Source organism: Rattus norvegicus, chromosome 4 (genome assembly GCF_021556685.1).
Source record: "Rattus norvegicus strain SHRSP/BbbUtx chromosome 4, alternate assembly SHRSP_T2T, whole genome shotgun sequence".
In the NCBI taxonomy this organism is placed as follows: Eukaryota; Metazoa; Chordata; class Mammalia; order Rodentia; family Muridae; genus Rattus; species Rattus norvegicus.
In genome coordinates this window covers 71,307,245-71,329,813 of record NC_141537.1, presented here as the reverse complement: position 1 = coordinate 71,329,813, position 22,569 = coordinate 71,307,245, and the positions used below count along the sequence as shown (strand labels likewise).

General features: G+C 41.9%; 2 protein-coding genes across 52 annotated transcripts; one reads left to right on the top strand and one right to left on the bottom strand.

The window, feature by feature from the left end:
- The first annotated feature begins 781 nt into the window (after positions 1-781).
- Kel (Kell metallo-endopeptidase (Kell blood group)) lies at positions 782-18,248 on the top strand. Of its 50 annotated transcripts, none has more exons than XR_015685404.1 (20): positions 810-1,002; positions 1,303-1,388; positions 1,625-1,766; positions 2,020-2,196; positions 2,631-2,755; positions 3,048-3,194; positions 5,839-5,917; positions 6,005-6,193; positions 6,622-6,770; positions 7,536-7,665; positions 13,950-14,060; positions 15,153-15,251; positions 15,437-15,514; positions 15,892-15,992; positions 16,137-16,247; positions 16,397-16,464; positions 16,665-16,834; positions 16,930-16,997; positions 17,149-17,244; positions 17,970-18,248. XR_015685404.1 is itself a non-coding variant. In XM_087656555.1 (19 exons), the coding sequence occupies exons 6-19, from the start codon at positions 3,124-3,126 to the stop codon at positions 18,129-18,131; spliced, it is 1,614 nt and encodes a 537-aa protein (XP_087512681.1). In that variant the 5' UTR covers positions 810-1,002; positions 1,303-1,388; positions 1,625-1,766; positions 2,020-2,196; positions 2,631-2,755; positions 3,048-3,123; the 3' UTR covers positions 18,132-18,248.
- A 652-nt stretch (positions 18,249-18,900) lies between these two features.
- Sofu1 (sperm-oocyte fusion factor 1) lies at positions 18,901-20,241 on the bottom strand. Of its 2 annotated transcripts, NM_001443728.1 has the most exons (3): positions 20,187-20,241; positions 19,966-20,089; positions 18,901-19,402 (listed from the first exon to the last, which is right to left on the bottom strand). In NM_001443728.1, the coding sequence occupies exons 1-3, from the start codon at positions 20,220-20,222 to the stop codon at positions 19,227-19,229; spliced, it is 336 nt and encodes a 111-aa protein (NP_001430657.1). In that variant the 5' UTR covers positions 20,223-20,241; the 3' UTR covers positions 18,901-19,226. The 2 variants fall into 2 exon arrangements, with proteins under 2 accessions (NP_001430657.1, NP_001102862.1); NM_001109392.1 differs by having other exon boundaries at positions 18,907-19,402; positions 19,966-20,198.
- Positions 20,242-22,569: the final 2,328 nt, after the last annotated feature.

Genomic DNA, 22,569 nt, shown 5'->3' with positions numbered 1-22,569 from the left:
TAGCTTTGTCTTGCTTTTCAAATTGCACAACCCTCCACACCCCTTCCAGTGAATCCAAACTGTGATACATGTCATTAGCTTGGCCAATGTTGCCTTTGATGAGGATACAGAGAACAGAAATGTATGTGCTTTGCTGTGACAGCTAATGGGAGCTCAGTGTTATGTGCAAAGCAGAATTTGGGCTTAAAATTCCATCCATTCCTACTAACAATTATGAAGCATACTATACCTACCACAAAGTGTTCTCAACTGAGAAGATGAAGATCCACATTTTCATCATAATATAGAGCAGAGTAAAGAAAGAGTCACATAGGGCTTCATTCTTTCCCAGCAGATATGAGACCCTGTGAGGCAGGCATGGGAAACTATTACCTTCATTTTCCAGATGATAAAACTTGCTTACCTTTCTGAGAATATAAGTGGCTTGTGTATTGTTACAAAGCTAATAATTAGCAGATTAGGGTTTGTTAGTTTGGTGATCTTTTTAATGTGTGGCTCTGACTACAACCAACAGGGCCATGTCTCACAAGGAAAAGCAACGAAGCATGCTTGGGAACTGTGTTTAATGTGACTGTGAGGACTCCCTGGCAAGTGGCATTTGACTCAGGAACCAAAGAATCTGAGAGATTTCAATCAGAAAAGAAAGGAGAGGAGGAAAGAATATGTAAGAAATAAAGAAACATTATGAACAAAGTTACAGAGCCAAACCCAAGAAGCAGACCAAGGGCAAGATTGCTTATTGAGTGAGAGCTCCTCCCTCTTCCCCCTGAGAAACTGAGATAGAGGAAGAGGTGAGGCCTGAGTGTTCCATCACTGATAAGCAGGTTCCACCCGGAGGCCAACTGTACTCATTTGGGGACAGAGAGAGTGGAAGAGCTGCCCCTTCTCCAGGGCCACAGGGAGTAGGGGCAAAAGGAAGGTCATTTTCTCAATGCTTTAGATACAACATCGGGAGCAGAACCAGGGAGGATTCTGGGAGCCAGAGAGAAGCAGAGACAGATGGCAAGTGTCCTTGAGAACCATCCACTTCTGAAGCCAGAGCCTAGTAGGGGGCTAGGGTGGCTGCTACAAATATCCTGTCTCCCCAACAAGCACCAGAGAGAAGGGAACATGAAGCCTCCAGAATAGAAGGGAAAGGAAAGGAGTTGATGAGGGAAGGTGGGGAAATTGGAACATCCAGGAAGTGGTTCATGTGGGGAAATGCCTTGAGATGAAAATATTGGAGAGGGTCAGAGTGGCTTGACGAATCTATCTTTAATATAGCATTCTGAACCAGCTTCTCTCTCCTCCTTTCTCCTCCAGTCACTTCAGGAGGAGAAGGACAAAGAGGGGAAAAGTTGAGGGGACAGAGCAAGAGCAGTAGAATGGGACCTCCCTGGAGCCAGGAGGTAAGTGTCCTCTGCCATCACACATCAGGACTTTCTAAACTCCTGAAAATCCTGTTTAATCCTGTTTTCAGTGAATTGCTATCTCATGGACTAAAAATCTAAGGAAAGCTGGCTTTTAAGCAGAATTACCTCTGTACAAAAAGACAATAGCACTAACTCCTTATCATCTTGCTCTCTCTGCCCTCCCAAACTTCTTTGTCTTGTTTTTCTTTTCCCTCTGTTTGTTCCCTGACTAGAGATCTCCAGAAGAGAGTCTTTCCACTGAATGGAGCAGACAGTCGACAAGAGCCAGATGGGTGCTGCTAGCTGTCCTGCTTTGTGGCCTGCTCATTGGTTCTTCTATGCTTTGGGTTTACATTTTCCGGAACTGTGGTCCTTGTAAGGAAGATCCTGAAACACCCCTGACCCAGGCAGCCCTCCCTCATATGCCTTGACTCCTGGCCATGACATACTTGTCCCTATCCTCATGGTCTCTGAGAATCTAGACTGCTTTTGCTCTGACTCCCACAGCAACCATTTTTCCCCCTAAGGTCTGTCTCTTTTATGAACCTCTCTAGAAGTCCTTTGCTAGCCCCTGGGGGGAGCCCTTGTTCACTTGACTCTTATCTAGCTCCGAGCTTTTGTTTCACAGGGACCTGTGAGTCACCTGTGTGTATGGAGCTCGTGAACCATTACCTGGCTTCTGGAAACAGAAGTGCGGCCCCCTGTACTGACTTTTTCAGCTTTGCTTGTGAAAAAGCCAATGGGACCAGTAACTCTTTCCAGGCACTTGCAGAAGAGAACAAGAGCCGACTGTGGAAACTATTGGGTGAGGACACATATTGGCAGAGTCTCTGAGCAAGTAGACAACTGGGTCTTATATGATCTTGATAGTTCTGAATTCTGCACAAGTATAGACAACCCCCTTCTTGCTCTTGTCTTCCACTCCTGCCCGACATTCTCCTTTATTCACATGATGTTTCTCTTTTATTCTTTTTCTTTTTTCTATCTCTTTTCTTTCTTGTTTCCTTTTCTGTGTTTTCCTTACTGTCTTCATCATCTTTTTGTCTCACTAAATATCTTTGCTCATCTATCATGTTGTCAAGCTGAACTCATAAAAATGGGAGCTCCCCTCATTTATTTGAGCTTGATCCTCTTCTATATCCCTGTGAAAAAGTTTTCTCAACATCCCTATGAGGTTCCCATTTTCTGTTTGTCTCTGTACCAGTATCCACGCATTGAGTTCTTCTGTTTGCTTTCCAGAGGCCCCAGGGTCCTGGCATCTAGAATCTGGAGAGGAGAAAGCCTTCCAATTTTATAACTCCTGCATGGACACAGATGCCATTGAAGCTTCAGGGACTGGTCCACTTGTACAAATTATTAAAGAGGTAAAAAAAATTGGGGTGTCAACTTTCTAAATAATTCATATGAACAATGCATGCTTGAGAGCTGTCATGATTTTATAGAATATAGGGCTCTTTCTTAGAGATTCCAAGGTCTCTGAGGGAGATAGAAATGAAACTACTTGGAAGAATCAAGACTTAGAGAAAGAAGGAAGAGCCTTAGAAATACCAAAGGCTCAAAAAGAAGGATCTTGTGGATGTGAGAAGGGAAAGATAAATTCATTTGAGGATCAATCTCATGGGTCCCTAGGTTCAGGTTTGTCTTTCTTCTTTGAAGCTTGGAGGCTGGAATATTTCTGGCAATTGGACTTTTTTTGACTTCAATCAAAATCTGAGGCTTCTGATGAGTCAGTATGGCCACTTCCCATTCTTCCGAGCCTATCTTCATCCTCATCCAGCCCCTCCACATACGCCAATCATCCAGGTGAGGGATAAACTGGCAAAATCACAGATGCACCTGAGTCTCTAACTCTAGGCTATCATTACTTACAAAAAGAGATTTCAGACTGGAAAATATGATATATATACAACATAGGGAGCAGCCCTCCTTAAGAGAAAATTAGTACTACAATGATTAGGGCTAATAGGTAGGGGGGAAAACTGTAGCAGAGCCCAGCTCTTTGAAGGGTAAAGTAAAAGTTTTCAGCTTTCTTTACTACAAATACAGATTTCTCCTGAACCTCTTCATTAGGTATCCTGTCTCCAGGGTTCTCCTTCTCTTATTTATTCTTCATTTACCCTAAGGCACCTTTCCAAACTTGATAGCTAAAAGCCTGTCACTTTAATGGATCACTCAGTCATCAAAATATGGCCTCTATTACTTCCAAAGAATTTTAAGTTTGTGATCTGACCTCTATCCTTATCTCTTGTTGCATTCTGTCTCTCCCTTATACTCTGTGTTCTGCTGACTCACATGTAGTGTCAAAAATATTCCTCTTCTCTTTGCATATCCTGCTTTCTTGCCTGTAACAATCCTAGAAGACTCCTATCTGTTTGTACTTGACGTCTTTTCAGTAAGTCTTCCCTGACATGTAAGATACAATTTGCATGAAGTCTCTGTCATCCATTAAATTCTCTCAGCATTTAGTAATCTGAAAGCCTGTGCCCTCAGTAGATTAGAGTTCTTCTCAGCAACAAGGGCCCACTACTTTGTGTTCATTGAGTTTATAAATAAATAAATAGTGGAGCAATTCCTCCTGTGATAAACACTGGAGTGTTCTATATTTGTCTCTGAATTCCACAGCTTTGTACAGAGGAATTAATCAAGAAGACATGGCCATCAATATGTGGTATTCTAAGATTTGGCTTTACCATGTGCATTCATAAGTTTACCTTTTATGGTTTGTTAGGATTAACTAAAATCTGAAGTGGTTAAGGACAAATTTAGATAGGAAGACATCAATGGAGTCGTGGGACATGGCTAATTATACAGGTGACAAAATTAAACTAAGACACCATAAAGGGGTTACAGGGAAATTCTGAGCTAAGGAGTCTTAGAATGCTGTGCCTTCTGCACATGGTCAGTAAGAAGCTGGCCTGAACTTTGAGTAGGAAGAAAAGTGAGAAGGAAAATATGAGATTGAGCCTGGTGATTTTTGACCCGGAAAGTCAAGAAGAATTGATAAATATTAACATATAGAAAAAGAAGCGCTCCTGAAGTCTTTCAGATATTACCATAGGTCTATGTAGAGCTAAAGTGGAATCAGCTGTGGAGGCCACATGAAGCAGCTGAGGATTCTAAGTTAATATATTTGAATTTGATGCATGATAGAAAAATGGAAAATAAGAGCTGAGCATGAGAATGTGGTCAGTTCAAACACATTGTCGATGGTCCCAGAGGCTTTCCAAGGTTTCTTTGGTTGAAAGTAAATAAAAGAGACAGAGGAAACACTGAGTCACTTAGTTAGCTCCAGTCTGCCCAGGCTATTAACATAAGCTTAGCTACAGAAAGTGGGATACAGAGGAACCCAGAAGAAGCTAGGCAGGAGGAACAGAAGAGTACAGGAAATCACAGAAAAGGAAGAGAGACCACCATGGGTAGCATCACAAAGAAAAATGGAGGAACTATAGGAGAAAGGAAGTAGAGATTTCAGAGACTCCCTCACAGACAGAGTAGAGAACAGAAAGACACCATTGAAAACCTGCAGCTAGTCACACATACACAAAGAATTGTGTAAGAATGGGCAGAGATTATTATTGGAGCCCAGTGTAATCCAAAGACTTTTTTCAAGATGTAAGAAAAGTATATAAGCCAGTGGGGTTGGGATATTGGAATGGGAGTGGGATATTGAAATCAAAAGAGAAAAGCATAGCTCGAAGACAAAAAATGAAATGTAATTTGGACCATGAGCACTTGCCTGGGGTCCAAAGTTTAACAGATCCTCTATACACAGAATCAATATAAACTATTTAAATATGAATAATTTTAAAAATATACATTAATTCAGAGTCTATGATGAGTGAACTATCAAATTTACATTTATTTGTAAGTCTAAAAATATACTGCTTTCCCAAAATGAAGCAAAACTATTGTGGGTCTCTAAAAACCAATTACAATTTTTAAAATAGAATAAAATACATTGGGAAATTTGGTGGTAGGGATTGAATATAAGACCTCTTCTGTGATAGGCATGCAAAACCATACTACAAGCATGGAGCATTGTAGAATTTATTGTAAAAAATAAAATCATGACAAGCGAAGTTTTGAGGTTTTTATTTTAATGGACTCTTCTGCATTAATTGTTCTTTTAAAAGTATGTATTAAAAATACATTTTGTTACTGAGTTTGAGTATGTTTTAACTAGTATATCTGACATGGGTATCTCACATCATTGACTCTAGATCTATATTGGCACAAAAAAAGAAAAATAGCTCCCTCTAAACAAATCTGTGTTCCTCTGTTGCTGAAAAGCTCAACATTTGCATGTATAGACAGTTCCTGTCTCTTTTTTTGGTATGGTATCCTGTATCTCTCTCATTTCTTTATTCCCATCTTTCCGTCTTCCATGGTACCTCTTCTACCTTCCCATGCCTACCCACTCTACCCCTACGTGCCCACTTCTCTCCAGTCTCTCTTGTGTCCAGATAGACCAGCCGGAGTTTGACATTCTTCTCCAGCAAGATCAGGAACAGAAAGTCTATGCTCAGGTAAGATGCCACACCAGCATGCACCTTGTCACCTTGCCCCCAAATGAAAGGCTTCTAGCTTTTGTGACTAAGATTCCCCTCCTCTAGATCCTACGGGAATATGTGACATACCTGAACCGGTTGGGAACTTTACTTGGGAGTAACCCACAGGAAGCACAACAACATGCCTCCTGGTCCATCGTCTTTACCTCACGGCTGTTCCAGTTTCTGAGGCCACAACAACAGCAGCAGGCACAAGACAAGCTCTTTCACGTGGTTACTATTGATGCCCTTCAGGTGCCTAGAACTGAAGGCCTGAGGACTCTGCTTGATGGCCTCTCAAACTTTCTCTTTTTTATCTTCTTTTTTCTACTACCATTAATTCCTTCACTTAAAAATTGTAATTATTTGTTTATTTATTTACTTTCTTATTTACTTATACATTTATTCTTTCTATGGGACTTTGAGCAAAAACCTGTCTAGGTGTGAAGATAAAAACCAGAGAACAATGTTTGGGAGTTGGACTTTCCTTCTATCATGTAGGCTGGGAGTTGAAGTCAGGTGGTCATGCCTGTCACCACTGAATCTTCTTGTTGTCCCCTTCCTTTCATTTCATTTTGTCCTTAACTCTAGTCTTCTCCAAGCCTTCCTCTAGCACTCCCCATTCCCTCTCCTTCCTGATCCTTTTGTTGTCTCCCTCTTTAGCTTTGTGTCTTTTCTCTAAGGAAATGGCCCCAGCCATCGACTGGTTATCCTGTTTACAAGCAATATTCACACCGATGTCTTTGAGTCCCTCCCAGACCCTCCAAGTCCATGACCTAGACTACTTGAGAAACATGTCACAGCTGGTAGAAGAAGGGCTGCTGAATCACAGGTTTGCCCAGGTGGAGTTGGACAGATATTGGGCATGGGAGGAGAGTGAAGTATCAGAGACACCATGAATGAGAGGCACCTACGAGATGGAGAAACACAGAAAGATAGAGTAGGTGGCACAGAAGGAAACATAAAAATCAAGGATTATGTAAGGCTTTGGGATGTTATGACCGTGTGACACATTAAATGAAGGATATAGGGGTAAGACAGATGAGGTACATATCAGGAATATACCATTATCCTTAACAGAGATCATACACTATACACTATACACTAATAAACATGCAGAAAAGCCCAACTCTGAAGGGCATGAACACAGGCCTTCCCTGTAGCACCCTAGTGGTACCATTGTCTAGAAATCCTTTTCAGGGGAGACAAAGTAGCAATCGTGTGGCTTCAGCAGTTTTATATATGTATGTCCTGAAAGGCAGTTGCCAACAGGACCAAGGCAAGCCACAAGCCCAGGTTTGTTGTACATAAAAATCTATCTTTAGAAGAGCTGAAGTTTCCTCATTGTGGAAACAGATAAATCAAGCCTCTCCTAGTAAGTTCAGGAGACAGCCTCTTTCCTCCATTCCTCTGTCACTCCCAAAGCCAAACCAATAAAGACTGTTTGGTCTTCATGGTTTCGCTTATATGGCAGTTACTCTTTGTAAATATAGAGAGGGGGCTGTGTACTAGTATACCACAGTAGTTTATTGAAGGGATTATTCATGTGAACATGTTTAGGAGATTTAGCTTTGGGTTGGGAATTTTGTATTTACAGTGAGATAATACAGAGCTACATGATCCTTGGGTTGGTGGATACCCTTTCACCAGCACTGGCCACTAAATTCCAGGAGGCACGCAGAGAACTGACTCAGAAACTACGGAAACTGAAAGAACGACCACCCCTGGTGAGGAGAGAAGATGATGTATTTTCTATATTGGGGTAATTATTGAGGGAAAAGGACATAGGAGAAGAGGTCCTACACCATGGAAGTAGGCAAGATGGGGAGTCAGAGTATAGCTTTAGAATCAAGATACTAACTGGTTACTTCTGTGGCCTTTGACTAAAGGTAGAAGTAAAATTAAGAAAGAACCCTTCCTTTACCATTACTCTTAAGCAATGTTCTATTTTCCTGAACTCTATGGTTTGACCTCTATGGTAGGACCTGGCCCTAAAGCTTAAGATTTATTATGAGGAACAATATTTGCCAATATGTAAATGTGCATCATCAAGTTCATCCCTGAGCCTATGAGATTGTTCAGTTACAAATGGACATGGTTGGTCAGATCTTCACATATCTGAGGAGAAGGGACTATAAGAAGAGTGTAGAAGCAATTCGTCAGATGTATTATCTGACAGAGGTCTTCAGTCAGAATTCCTTGATATCCTACATCAGACCCTTCCAAATCCAAGTGGAAACATCTAGAGTGTTGGGCACATCCTTACCTCAGTGAAGGCCTTCCTTTATGGTCTGTCTTGAAAGAAAATAACTTTTAGCCTTGTTAATTTATGGATAATTTCTGTACTTTCTCAATTCTGGGGAGATGGCTTAATAACTAAAGTGTTTGCCAATCAGAGGAGAGCACTTGAGTTTGAGTTCCTAGTTTGAAGCAAACTGCAGTAGTGTTGTCTATATTCCCAGTAGTTCTACTGCCATACAGAATGGACACAGGACATCCCCTGGACACTCACGACCCCAGTAGCCTGATATATACAATGGCAAAACAAAAAACCCAGTCTCAAGCAAAGCTGAATATGAGGCCTGGCACTTGAGGGGGGTCTTCTGAACTCTACATGTGCACTAATTAACTCCTCACTTCTCAAATTTGTAAAAAAAAAATTGTTTTGCTGAGGCTATAATGTAGTCATTGATTACTTATGGTCTACAAAGGCCTAGATAATTTCCTTTATTGATCTGATTCTCAAATTTGTTTGATGTAGCATAATATAATTATACGTTTTTATTTATTTATCTTTTGGGTTTTTTTAGAGACAGAGTCTCACTATGTAGCTGTGGCTGTACTGGAGGTCACTGTGTAGATGATGCTGGCTCAGAACTTACAGAGATCTGCCTGCCTCTGTCTCCCAGGTGCTGAGAATAAAGTGTGCACCACCACATGAAATTCACTGTATGTTTATTGTAGAGATGGGTCAACAAATGTGTGTCTTTAGGAACCTGGCTATAGTAATAAGTTAGAGCAGGGGTCTTCTCTGGCTGTCTGGTTTCAAGGTCAGTGTGGTTTTTCTATTGTATCTTAGATCATTCTCGATTAGGATGGCTACTCGATGTGGGGTAGATTCACAAGATGCTACTATGCAGCCTATCTTTTGATCACAGGCAGCAGAGCATAACCCTAACGGCAAACTTCCTGGCAAAATAAAAAATAGCTTCCTGTAAATGCCAGCACTGTAGCATGAGGTCATGCCTTGGAAGGTATAAACACATCAACATGGAGACTCATGCTTAAAGAATGTGAAAGGCTTACAAAGCCAGTAAACACTATTCTTTCCACGAGAGTATAGAAAGATGAAAATAAAGTATGACCTTGGAGAAACTGCTTCACCTTTCTGAACTAACAAAACGTGACACTGAGCAATAATGTTAATTCATTAACAATGTCTTAAAGTCAGTCAGTCATCCATGTACACCGCTCACTCAAGATGATATTGCTCTAAGGTTTTAGTTCCCATTCCTCAGACTCAGAAACAGGTAGAAGAATGACAACCAGGGTTGGGGATTTAGCTCAGTGGTAGAGCACTTGCCTAGCAAGCGCAAGGCCCTGGGTTCAGTCCCCAGCTCCGAAAAAAAGAAAAAAAAAAAAAAAGAATGACAACCTCTCCTAGGATCTCATTGTTCTTAAGTGAAGAATCAGGATGCAAAATAAATCTGTTTGGCTCATGAACCTATATATTTTTAAATGATTTATTTAATTTTACTTCATGTCCATTGGCATTTTGCCTGCATGTATGGTATGTCTATGTGAGGATGTCAGATCCCCTGGGAGTAGAGTTACAATTATGAACTGCCATGTGGGTGCTAGGATTTGAACGGAGGCACTGTGGAAGAGAGGCAGCAGTACTCTTAACTACTGAGCCATCTCTCTAGCCTCATGAACCTATATCTTAACACACCAGGCCAGATTGAGAAATATGTGAGTGCTACTGCACTGGGTTAGCAAACTCTTTTAGAAAGGACAAGGTAGTTCATTATATTTGCCTTTATATTCCGTATAGTTTATTTTGCTAACACTTGACCGTCTCAGGACGTAAAAGACAAAGCCATGCTACTGAAGAACACAATTTAGACAATAGATACCCTTGATGGCTCCTAAAACAGGGTGATCAGAGAGGGTCAAATATCAGTGGGAACTCTTAGAAACACATAAATCTAAGGCGATAGTTAGAGAAAGAGAGGCATTGCCTGGGCTTATCTCACAGGAACAATGCATGGAAAAGAATTGGTAAAAAATTAGCATAGTGTGTGGGGTTGTCCTTATGACTCTGGCTTAGAAAACATATGGGGCTCTGCCTGTAAGACCCAATGCTACTGCTGATGTATACCTTGGGTAGTTGATAACTGAATCAGCAAATAGGATAGCCCTGAAGTAAAAATCAGAGAAAAGAGGCTCTGGCAGGTCATTGTAAGGATACACACTTTCTTTTTAGGAAATAGAAAATTCATAGAATTTGTCTGACTTATATTTTAAACAAACATGTTCCAAGAGCATAAACTATGGAAATTCCTGACTTGTAGCTTAAGAGGTAGCAAGGAGTCAGTGACAATACCAGACTCTGGACTTGATTTTTGGTTCCAGACAATGTTTATTAATTTTAGCCTTCTAATTTCTCTGAGGAATTCTAATGTACATTCTGACTGAAAAATCAAGAAGTGTCAAATCTGACCCTTTTGTTGGTTAACTTTGAGAACATGGTCAATGGAAATGCCTCTTTCTATTATGAAACGTGTGAGTCTGGATTTGGGACAATGGAAGCAAGATTTCACATTTCTCTCCGTGTGATGAGAACTATTCATGTTCAGCCCAACAACACAATTTATTTAGGCAATTTAAAATTTTGTTTAAACAAGTCATTTCAGTGACCTTTCTTCTCAGATCCTGGGTTATCTTCAAATTTACCCAAAAGTTCTTAATCCAAACTACTGTTAATATCTCGATAGGAAAGCATTAGGTCAGGCTTAGAGGATTTAGCTATAGATTCATCTATTCATTTATGTGATATTTTTTATGTTTTTCAATTTTTTTTGAGACATAGTCGCACCATGCTGGCTTAGAACTCCTAATTATTCTTCCTCTGCCTTTCAACTGCTAGGATTACAGGTGTGTGCCATCACTCACTGCATGTGGAGTATGTGACAATATTTGTTGAGTAACAACTATAAAAAATGTTTTTATGACACCCATTATGTACCTGTGCACAAGATACACAAGTATCCCTGGTTTGAGTAGTTATAGTTCAGTAAAAAAAAAAAAAAAGATAATAGACTTTGTGCACTGGGCGGTGTTAGGACACAGGCAAAGGAAGAAAAAGAATGCAAGAAACATATCAGTTACGATTATCAGTAGACAGTGAAGAAAGGTCAAATTAACTGTGAGTCATTCTTGTGACGTTTAGTTATGGTTGAACCAGACTAGAGTCCACTCATAGTGCACCATCATTCCACATCAATTTCTTTATCTCATTTACCAGGATGTGATTTTCGATGTTTCCAGAGGCTTTCCTGATGTTAAGATAATGCCATCAGCGTGGCGATAGAATTTACTGAGTAATGCTAATCGAATTCTAGTTGAATTTAGAATAAATAGAGTGCTTCAAAGGAATTACATCATCTGATCTTCAAATCTGTGAGGAAGGTAGAATAGACATTTTTCTCTTTTATTATTTTTATTTTTTTACATCTTTTCTCTTATTCGATATTTTTTATTTACATTTTAAATGTTATCTCCTTTCCCGGTTTCCCCTCCAGGAAGCAGCTATCCTATCCCACTTCCTTCTGCTTCTGTGAGGGTGTTCGCTCACCCACCCACCCACTCCCTCCCTCTTCCTCACCCTGACATCCTCCTACAATGGAGCATCCACAGGACCCTTTCCTCCCATTGATGCCCAACAAAGCCATCCTCTGCTACATATGCAGCTGGAGCCATAGGTCCATCCCTCTTTTCTTTTGCAATGGTGGATTAGTCTCTGGGAGCTCTGGGGGATTCTAGTTGGATGATATTGTTCTGCTTATGGGGTTGCAAACCCACTCAGTTCCTTCAGTCCTTTCTCTAACTCCTTCTTTGGGGACCCTGTTCTCAGTTCAGTGGTTGGCTACAAGCATCTGCCTCTGTATTTGTTAGGCTCTGGCAGAGCCTCTCAGTGGAGAGCTATATCAGGCTCCTGTCAGCAAGCACTTCTTGGCATCCACAATAGTGTCTGGGTTTGGTGTCTGTATATGGGATGGATCCCCCATGTGTGGCAGTCTCTGGATGGCCTTTCCTTCAGTCTCTGCTCCACACTTTCTCTCTTCTGTTTGTACAGCTGGCCTGCCTAAAGTACATGGGTTTAGGTTAATAGCCCACATGTGTAAATGCTGGATATTATGTGTAAGGGTAGTACTGTGGTAGTCTTTAAGGACAAATTAAGTTTACAGGTAGGTTTCATTGGTGTTTGGAGTAATTTACATTGAAAACTTAGGAGGAAGCATTCTAATAGTTTCCAGTCTGAGAACGTAAATACATGTGTGCATTTCTGTAAGCAAACAGCTTGGACCAGTCTTATTTCAGAACCTGCTCGTTTCTGCTAAGTTCATATTCCAGTTTGCACAGCACTTCTGTGTTTTGTTCTTCTAGTACGGGACTCTGTTTTGTTGCTGAGGGCCCTAATCTGTGTTTATAGCAGGATCTTATCTGTATTTTTAGCTCCCAGTCTGTCTTGTAACCCAGTTTAATGAGCCCTTTAAATAAATACATTTTTATTATTTTGATATATGTGGCCCTCAGTGATCCTACAATAGTCTTTAATAGTTATACATTATTTTCTCTACCTTCAAAAACATTCCTTTAATAAGTCATTATAGAATTTTATCTAGAAATCCTTACATATTCTTGGAGCTGTCTTGATTTCTACAATTTCTTTATAGTCTTCTTATTCCTGGTTTGTAGAAGACGTGTGCAAACATTTTCACTGCCCTAAAATGAAACCATTGAGCTTCACTATTTTGAATTTGATGTATTTCTTCTACCATTTATATTTCAGAGTTTTCTCCCTCCTCTATCTCCACTCTCCCTCTAACATATGTAATGCTTGCCACTTTCCCCTGTCTAGTGGGATTCTAGTTTGAGTGGTGCACTGGTTCCTTAGTAGTTTGCTTTTACCTCTTATAACAGGAAAAATTGCATCACCTTTACTGATCTATAGGGCTCTACCATACAATACACACCCTTTGTGACTGGGCATGAATGCTGTAGAAGAAAAGAGTTCCTCCCATTGGTTTACAATAAGAAATAAAGGTCTGTTAGGAAGGAGAGTATGGTGGAACTCCTGGGCCATTTGATTGGTATGTTGAACACAATCTCAGGATTGGATACTCTTCCTCCCCTTCCCAGGAGGCTTACATTTCTCAGAGGGATGCCTCCTAAGGGCCTTCCTTTTGTACCAATAGGCACCAAGCCTGGGAGCTGAGGGAGAAGGGAAGCCTTTTTCTGCTGAGCAATAGTGTATATTGAGAAAATGATAAAGGAATGTTTCTGGGTGTGTGTGCGTTTGTCCATGTTGTTGTCTACATGTGCAGTGTATGCGTATATATTTCATATATGCACTTGTGTGTGCATTTGGAGACCTCACCAGGTATATTTCTTTTTGTCACTCTCTACCTTTAGTTTTTGAGGCAGTTCTCTCACTAAACCTAAAACTCATTAGTTCAGATAGGCTGGTTAGCAGCCAAACAGCTTCTCCACCCTACCAAAAGGATGAACCTCCAAACCTGACTTTTTATGTTGGTTCTGGGGTCCTGAATTCAGGTTCTTGTATTTGTGCGACAGGCACTTTAATGCCCGGGTTATTTCTCCATTCCTGGGAAATAAAAAATGTTAAAAATTCATCAAAGAAAACATCCTTTTGGATGACTGGCACTGGGATGTGATAAAAACAGAAACCTGGACAGATCTCACTCACTCCAGTATGTTTTTGCAGCCAGCCTACCCTCGGTGGATGAAGTGTGTGGAACAGACGGGATCCTTCTTTGAGCCTACTCTGGCAGCTCTGTTTGTTCATGAAGCCTTTGGTCCAAGCATTCGAAGTGCTGTATGTGAGAGCTTACCCCAGCCTGCAACACTCTACCCTTTCCAACCAGCACGCTTTGCCCTAGCTCTATGAAGTGTGTCCTTCTTTGTGTTGTGCAAAGCATGAATCAGGTAGAAAAGAAAGTCAACTAAGACAGAACCTAGGAGCCTGCTCAGTCCCTTAGGCGAGTGTAATTTAGCCACAGGACACAAAGTATTCCCAACATGAATTAATTTAAACACCTCACTGGACTTTCCTGGTATTGTGTTTCTTCAACCATAAAAAGAAAAAGAAAAAAATCAAACTCCTTGACCTTTAAGGCTATCTCCTTGTTTGTCTAAGAATTTTGAACAACACATGGTATACCATGAGCACGGGATGATGTAATTGCAGAGAACAAACGAGTAACTTCTGAATGAGTAGGGAACGTATAAGCATTTTATGTGTAATATTTTTAATTACGATTATTTTCCTAATTTAATGGAAGAGGGGATTGAACAAAGAGTAGTTAAATGAGTTATTTTACTTCATGGGACCACTTTGAACTCAGTCTGAAGCCAGAGTCATTTCTGATGCTATTACCCAATTCCTTTACCAGGAAAGAATGTTCGTAAGAGAGTGAGTAATTGCAAGTTAAGAAAGTGCAAATTCAGGCTGAATGACTATGGAAACTGCAACTTGCTAGGACGCTAAGGAAATTAGTAGAGAAGAAATATGACTTGATTTAAGTGGGAGCGTATGAAGACAAAAGTCCTAAAAACAGAGATAGAAACAGGAGTTCCCCATGCTCTCTGCTTTCTGGGAGAGTTGCTGGACCTAAATGAAAGTACTCAACAATCTCAGATATTAAAATGGCAAAAGCACTGTTGTGTCCTGTTCTTGGGGCAACTAACGAATTACCTATTCTGAGCTTGACAATGTCCTAGTAACCCCATAAATCTTTATACCTTGGATATTTGTGGTAATCTGGGGAACAAACCCTCTGTGAGCACTTTCATTTTCTCTAGCAGTTCTTGGAGCCCAGTAGGGCAAAGGTCTCTTTACAAACTAGAGAAGGACCAGGGATCAGACTAATCCTTACACTCTTTTCCATTTTCTGCACACATCCCATAGGCCATGGAATTATTTGCTGAGATAAAGGATGCTGTCATCGTACGCCTCAAGAAGCTTTCCTGGATAAGTGAGGAGACTCGGAAAGAGGCCTTGAACAAGGTAATGCCAGAATGATTACAGTTCAGTCTGAAGCCATTTGAGAGATAGTTGATCACTGGATGAAGAAATGGGGATGGAGGAGAGAAAATGGAGTACAGATAACATATCTGAGTCACAGTGTCAATGGCTCACAGGGATTTATAAGGGAATGCTGGCAGCTTACACATTACTGTGTCTCTTTCTAGCTCACCCAACTGCAGGTGGAGATGGGGGCTCCAAAACGGGCCCTGAAGACTGAGATGGCCAAACAAGAATATAGTGATGTAAGTCTTTGTCCTTCTCAGTATCACTTATGCCCTCGGTTTCTTATTCCCCTGATCCAACTGAGTTTGCAAAGCAATCCGTTTTCTGTGGGGAATTTTGAGCCCACCTCTTCTTTACCCCAGTGCTGGATGAGCCTTACAGGCAAAATATTGAAACTGCCTAGGGGCTTCATGTATACATACACAAACAAACACATGCAATCTGTGGCATGTCTATGTTTCTCTACATGATGATACATATGAACTTTATACCAACATGAGGTGATATTACAGGGTATGTATATATCAGGGATTACCTGGTCAGGTGTAAATGTGCCCAGTACCAGCTATCTGTATACATATCTGTGCATCAAATGACCTGCTGCCTTTTCCCCCAGATACAACTTGGTCCCAGTTTCCTTCAATCTTTCCTAAGCTGTGTACGATCCCTCCAGGGCAGAAAGGTTCGGAGTTTCTTGCAGCCTTTTCCCTACCACAGGTATGAGAACAGATACTTCATGCCAGAGATGGGCTAAGAACAGTGATAACAGAAACAAATCCATAGTGATGGTTAGGAAAGATTGCATGTGCCTTGCATAGACAGTAAATGATAGTGCTGTGTTTATGTTTTCTCTTCACACAGATGGCAGAAATCTCCCTGGAGCGTCAGTGCCTACTATTCAGTACCTGACCATGTGGTGGTCTTCCCTGCTGGCCTTCTCCAACCTCCATTCTTCCACCCTGGCTACCCCAGGTATGGACCATTTTCTGAAGGTGAGTCTTTTGGTGGGAGATCTCAAGAGGAATCAACAGGTATTAGGATGGATGAGACTTGGGGTTGGAAAATTGGAGTAAATATTTTTAAATGATTTTGCAAGTAAAACCAGATTTCATCTTTTTTAGAGCCGTGAACTTTGGCGCTGTTGGCAGCATCATGGCCCATAAACTGTTGCATATCTTCTTCCAATTCTGTGAGTAATGAGTCATTGGAAGGTAGGACCAAAGGGATCACCAGGGAGGACAACAAAGGATACCTGGAGGGAAGGGGAAGGCTATTCAAGTGCTACTGGATGAATAGTCTGCAAAATGTTCCATGTTCCTGGTCAGTCTATGATATCCCTCATATTCCACCAACCTTCACCAATTCATTCTCTTGTCCCATCTTTAACAGTACTTCCTGGGGGCTGCCCAGCCTGCGACACACGTGCACTACAAGAAGCACTTCTATGCCTGGAGCATCGCTATGCTGCCTTCCCCTTACCCAGCATGTCCTCTTTCAATGGTTCTCACACACTCCTGGAAAATGCTGCAGACATAGGAGGCGTAGCCATTGCATTTCAGGTGTGCTGAGGTCCCTGTCCTTCCACGTTTCTTCCACTATCCCTCATGGAAATATGGTTGCATAGCTTTCTGCCCTTCACATTCCCATTGAACAGATGGCAACTTGGGACCCCCTTCCTACTCTGTAGATCCCCCACCTTCTAAGACATCTGTAGGTCTTCTGGTGAGTACTCTTTCTTCTTGGCTCAGATCAGAACATCAGTGCAGAGTTGGATAAGAAGGCTTAGGGTATCATGCTATGTAGCTGATATGAGACTTCTAAATGCCTACAGATTTGAAGCCTAAAAGCAATGTTATCCCATACCCATATCTAGGCATATAGAAAGAGGATAACAGAGCGCACTGGAGAGTTGACTCTGCCCAACCAGGAGCTCAGCCCCTATCAACTCTTCTTCCGAAGCTACGCCCAGGTGAACACCTATCATTTCTCTCTATACTTGCTTCACATCAGTTAAGGACCCTATCACTGATGCTAAAACAATGTTTGTCTCCTGCTACACTGTTCCATACTCGCAAGTCCACTACTATGGCTCCCCATTTTTATCATTTCTCGTTTGTTCCTTTGGAACCACCTTTAGGTGTGTACAGGTTGTTTAACCATATCCAGAAACTAGTTCCTCACCCCATCTCCAAGAGAAGAAGATACTACTCTTCCAAGTCTGTCTATAACATAAGCCTGTTTCCTTTTTCTGTTTTTCTTTTTTCCTTATGCTTCAGAAATAGACTGTTTTAAAAGGAACCAATAACAGACTGGGCATATAACCATACTACTTAGAGACCTCAGTCCAGGGAGTTGGTCTCAAACTGGTAACACTTCTTTAAAAACCTTTTGCTCTTTCAGCAGGCATGGTCCACAATTTTTCAATGCATTAGTGGCTCACTAACAGAACTCTACTGCTAACCCTCACTTTTGTCCCTTATAAATGATAATGTTATACAGCCAATTTTTCTCCTACATGGCTAGTGCCATATTGAATGATTTACACATGATATGTTATCCATGTGTCTCCTGAGCTCCCTGCCCTTCATCCTCTTTATTCTACCTAGGATCTCCCAGTCCCTGTATCTAGCCCATCCCTAAGACCCTATGAGACTTTCTTTACTCCTTACCGTTTTTGACCATCTTCTTCCTTAGGTAATGTGTAGGGAGCTGATCTCACAAGACCCTCAGGACACTCACAGTCCTCCAAGGCTTCGAGTCCATGGGCCCCTCAGCAATTCTCCAGATTTTGCCAAACATTTTCTTTGTCCAAGTGGTTCCCTTCTGAATCCCTCTACCCGCTGCAAGCTCTGGTAGCTTGGCTACCAAAGAGACTGAGATATACATGGACTCCTTATGAGCCCATCCTTGAAGTCAAAATAAATGTCTCTCTCCTTTTTGTTCCCAAAATAAAAGTGTGTATTTTCCCTTTGCTATTTCTCTCTCTTTTTTTCATTGTGTGGGTATGTGCACGTGTGTGTGTGTGTGTGTGTGTGTGTGTGTGTGTGTGTGTGTGCAGGTGTGTGTATGTGTGTGTGCTTATGCATGAGCCCACACATGTACATGCCCACGGTAGGCACTGGGCACATGTGTGCTATAGCTTATGTGTGAAGGTCAGGGGACAACTTTGAGTATTTTAGTCCTTGCCATCGACCTTGTTTTGAGACAGGGAAACATACCAGTGTGTAGCACACACTCCAAATCCAACTTCTAGGAACTATCTTATCACCACCTCCTGTCTGTCTGCTTCACTGTAAGAGTGATGATATTTTTCATGTGGACTACTGCATCTGCCTTTAAGTGTATTCTAAGGATTCAAACACAGGTGCTTACACTTCTGAAGTAACTACTTATTCTACATCTCCACAGCCCACTCAGTCATCTTTTGGTGCCTTTTTCTTGGTATGTTCTATTCCTAGAAGTCAGGAAGGATAAGAGGGAAAAGTGCCAAGAAAGCTTTATGAACACTGGCAAAGCTGGTGAGCTGGTGGATCTGAAAGTCAGTCTGTGGGCCAAAGGCCAGGCAATTAAACAGACCAGTTAGAGAATCAAGCAAGATCTTAAGTTGCACAAAGCCACTCACAACTGTTTTTAGAATTTTATTGCAATTTCTACATTATTGTCACTGTCTCCTCCCTGTTTCAGACAAAGCTTAAGAGAGAAGGGTGTAGGTTTGGTGTCTTTGGCCCTGGGACATGAAATTCTGGGTGGGGTGGCAATTAGGTGGTGGCTATAAGAGTTAGGAAAGCTCTGTTGATACACCCTAAGGCCAGATGCTTCTTAGAGACAAGGAGCAGGGTGTGCATTTTGAGAAGGCATTTAGGAGAGGAGGTCAATAAGCAATCAGAAAGGGGAGATAGATGTCTAGGTCCTCATGAAGGATCCAGATTATTGCCTCCAACTCAAAGTCTCTCATAAAAAAAACACAATGCTGGCCAGGTTGAAGCAGAAGGCTAGATCAAAGAGGTGGTCCCGGATAGCTGATGCTTTGGAGTTTGTGTCTTCTTGCTGGGCCATATCTACCACCTGCCACAGCTCACCCACCGATGAAGCCACAAAGTGTTCTTCATACTGCTGCTCACCCTGGTCTAGAACATAAAAGAAAGGCAGAGATGGGCAGCCCCAATCTCAGTTGTAGTCTGTATCAGAAAGGGGAGGAGGTGAAAGGTGGAGAGATAAGTGAGGGCCAACTTCGAGTCATAATGCTGGCCTTGACGTGATGAGAGAACACTTTAAAATCGAGAAGGCTTTTCAGGTCTTGCTTCAACAGTAGCCCCATCTCAAATAGAGGTGACAATCAAGTCTCACTCCAGTTCCCACTTCCAAAGGAGTGAGGGATATTTTCAAGCATGAAGACAAAGAGGCCTTCTCTAGGCACTCTACTTCCTCAGAAGCCTTTGACAATTGTAGATAGCCCCATGCTGTGGCCCAACTAATAATTGTTGTAAAGCCAAACATTTTTACCTATAGCTATTATTTCATACTATGGTGATAGGGAACATGAGTTATCTCCCAAAATCCAAATCCCAGATTGATTCTGACATAATTAGCTGCTGGAACCTGATTTGAACCCAAGAAAACCCTTATGTCCAGCACCCCACCTGTCCAGTACCCCCGCCATCCCATTCCCATCTCTCTCTTCTCTACCCACCTTTAGAAGACATTTTTTCTTTTGGACTCTTGTCACCATCCAGGCTCGCACTGCCCTTCAGAGTCTTCACCCCTTTTACTTGCAGCAGTAGCAGCACAGCTGTCAGGAATGTTGCTCTGTGGAGCTGGGAGCCCAGAGAAGTCATTGGCCTGCTCGCCCATGCTGCCTCTGTCACCAATCCCTAGGTCCCAGCACAACCCCTTCCCTTTCTTAGCTCTTACCCCTTGCCAGCATCGCTTTTCCTCCTTCTCTTCCATAGGACCTCTGACTCTATGTGTCCTATGACATCACTGCCATGTCCGTATGCTACATTCTAGATCTTTATACCATTCCATTGCCAGACAGAAGGTAGGAGATGGTAGAGGCTTCTGACATGGCCATAATGGGTCACCTTATAGACCACAACCTAAAAGAGCTCCTGAATCTGCCAAGTATCATCACATCTATTACACCATTGGTTCTGCATAGCTACCTGTCCTCTAAAGCAACAATATTCTCATAGTCTCTGAGATGAGAAAAACGGGGTCACTGGGAAAACACAGCTCCCACGCAAGATGACAGGCATCAGTATGCATAGCAGTAATCTCCAGTGCTTTTAAGTCTGAATGCGTCACCTGTCTATAATTCCATGGAGCTTTTCTGTATGCAAAGTGGTTGGCACAGATGTTGACAATCACTGTCTACACACCAGCATCCTTAGGTCCATACATGTGCCTGATGCACTGCATGAAACCCAGTCTGTTGAAAACTGGGAAGAAGGGAATAGGGGGAGGGTGAGAAAGCACACAGAGCCCCTAAGGCAGAGAGACAGAGACAGATCTAATGCATGGTGCATAAGGATGAACAGACATGGAGGCTGAGTGCTAGGCTACAGGTATAGCCCTTCCTTCCATTACTCCAGAGGGGAAAGAGCAGAAGGAAATCACAAGTTCAAGGCTTTCCTGTTTTACAGACTGACTTCAGGCCAGTTTGAGAAACTTAGTAAGACCCTGTGATAGAAAAGTACATCTTCAATGGCTGGAGATGTAGTTCAGTGGCAAAATGTCTGGCATGAATGAGAACCTGTGTTCAATGTCCAGTCCAACAAACAAATGAACAAACACAAAATAAAAGAAATAGAGTCCAAAAGATAGTTATTTTCTCTCTGAACAGAGAGTATTCTCTTTTCTTCTTTCCTTTATTTCCCTTCATTTCAGGACTTTGCACTGTTTTACTTGGCTCCTACTGTGTATCTTCTTGCACTGTCTGACACAGACAGAGAAGCTATTTCAAGGGTATCTAACAATGCTTTGCTCAATAGATGGGTGAGAGTCTACAAAGAGTCAAGAGTGTGGCAAGGAGTCAAAGCTTCCAAATAATGCAATTGGAGAGAACTTGCCATCCACAGGTCAAACCTGTTGGCTAGGTGGTAAAGAGGACTCAAGGGTGGTGGGCAGGGAAGATAGCATAAAGGTCCTTGTTGGAAGACAAAAACAGTCCAGGGTCATGAGCAGCAGCTAGGCCCAGGAGCAGGAAAGGTTTGTCACTCTTTCTCACCATGCACACATTGCTAGAAAAATGTATGCAAGTGCAGGGGTAGGCGATGTACACAAACCTATATTTTTCTCCAAGAAAGAATTGCAGAAATGAGGAGATAAGATGAGAGATGTGATGCTTTCCCGGGCTTATCACTCCCTCCATGCTAGCAGGTATGCTCACACGCTCACACACGAAGCCTGCTGCATTCCAGCTCTTACTTCCTTGAGCTCCATACCAGGTGATGGGAGATGGGGGTGATGTAGAAGGACACATGGTGGTGCCACAAAGGTGTAAAAATGCAGTGACCTCGCTTACCCCAACCTTGCACCCATTGACCTGCAGATCCAGAGAATGATGAATGAATGGAAAAAAAAAAACACAAATCTCCTCCTGGCTATTTTGGAGGAATAGCTTCTTGGTTCCTTGGTATGCAGAGAAACTCACAGCTCTGTAGACATGAATGGGAGGGCAGCTGTGGCAGGGATATCTGGAGTGGAAAGAACCAGCGTAGGCTCACCATCAATGACTTCTACCTCTTTACTAGATCACATGACTGACTCTTAGCTTCAGAAGTAAATCATTCAGAATCTAGGAACTTCTTAATTTTTATCTTCTTACAAAGTAGAAAACATATAAAAGTACAAAGAAATAATCAAACAAACAAAAAAACCCTAACATGTTTATTTCCTCCTCCTAGGTACCTGTGAGAAGCTAGGACATCACTGGGACTCAACAATGGGTAACATGCCTACACCTAAGATGCAACTGCCCTGCCAGGGGCACTATTACTAGAAAAGGGGCTATCTGTAAGAGAGGCTACAATGACATTTGGTGCAGAAAGCTACAGGAGCACTGAGTAGAAACAGATGACAAGAAAGAGCAACAGAACTGTGGCCGTACAATAAAAACTATTATCAAAAGGAAGAAATAGCGGAGAGAAAAGCCAGAGGAACAAAGATTCTAAACTGTGTTTCATCAACAGAATAATGGAGATGAGACAAGGGATAACTTGGTTCCCATCCAACTTATCCAGACCTCTCCCATTGAAGAATTTAGTGCAGGCAAGGAGAGCAAGGAAAAAAAAAT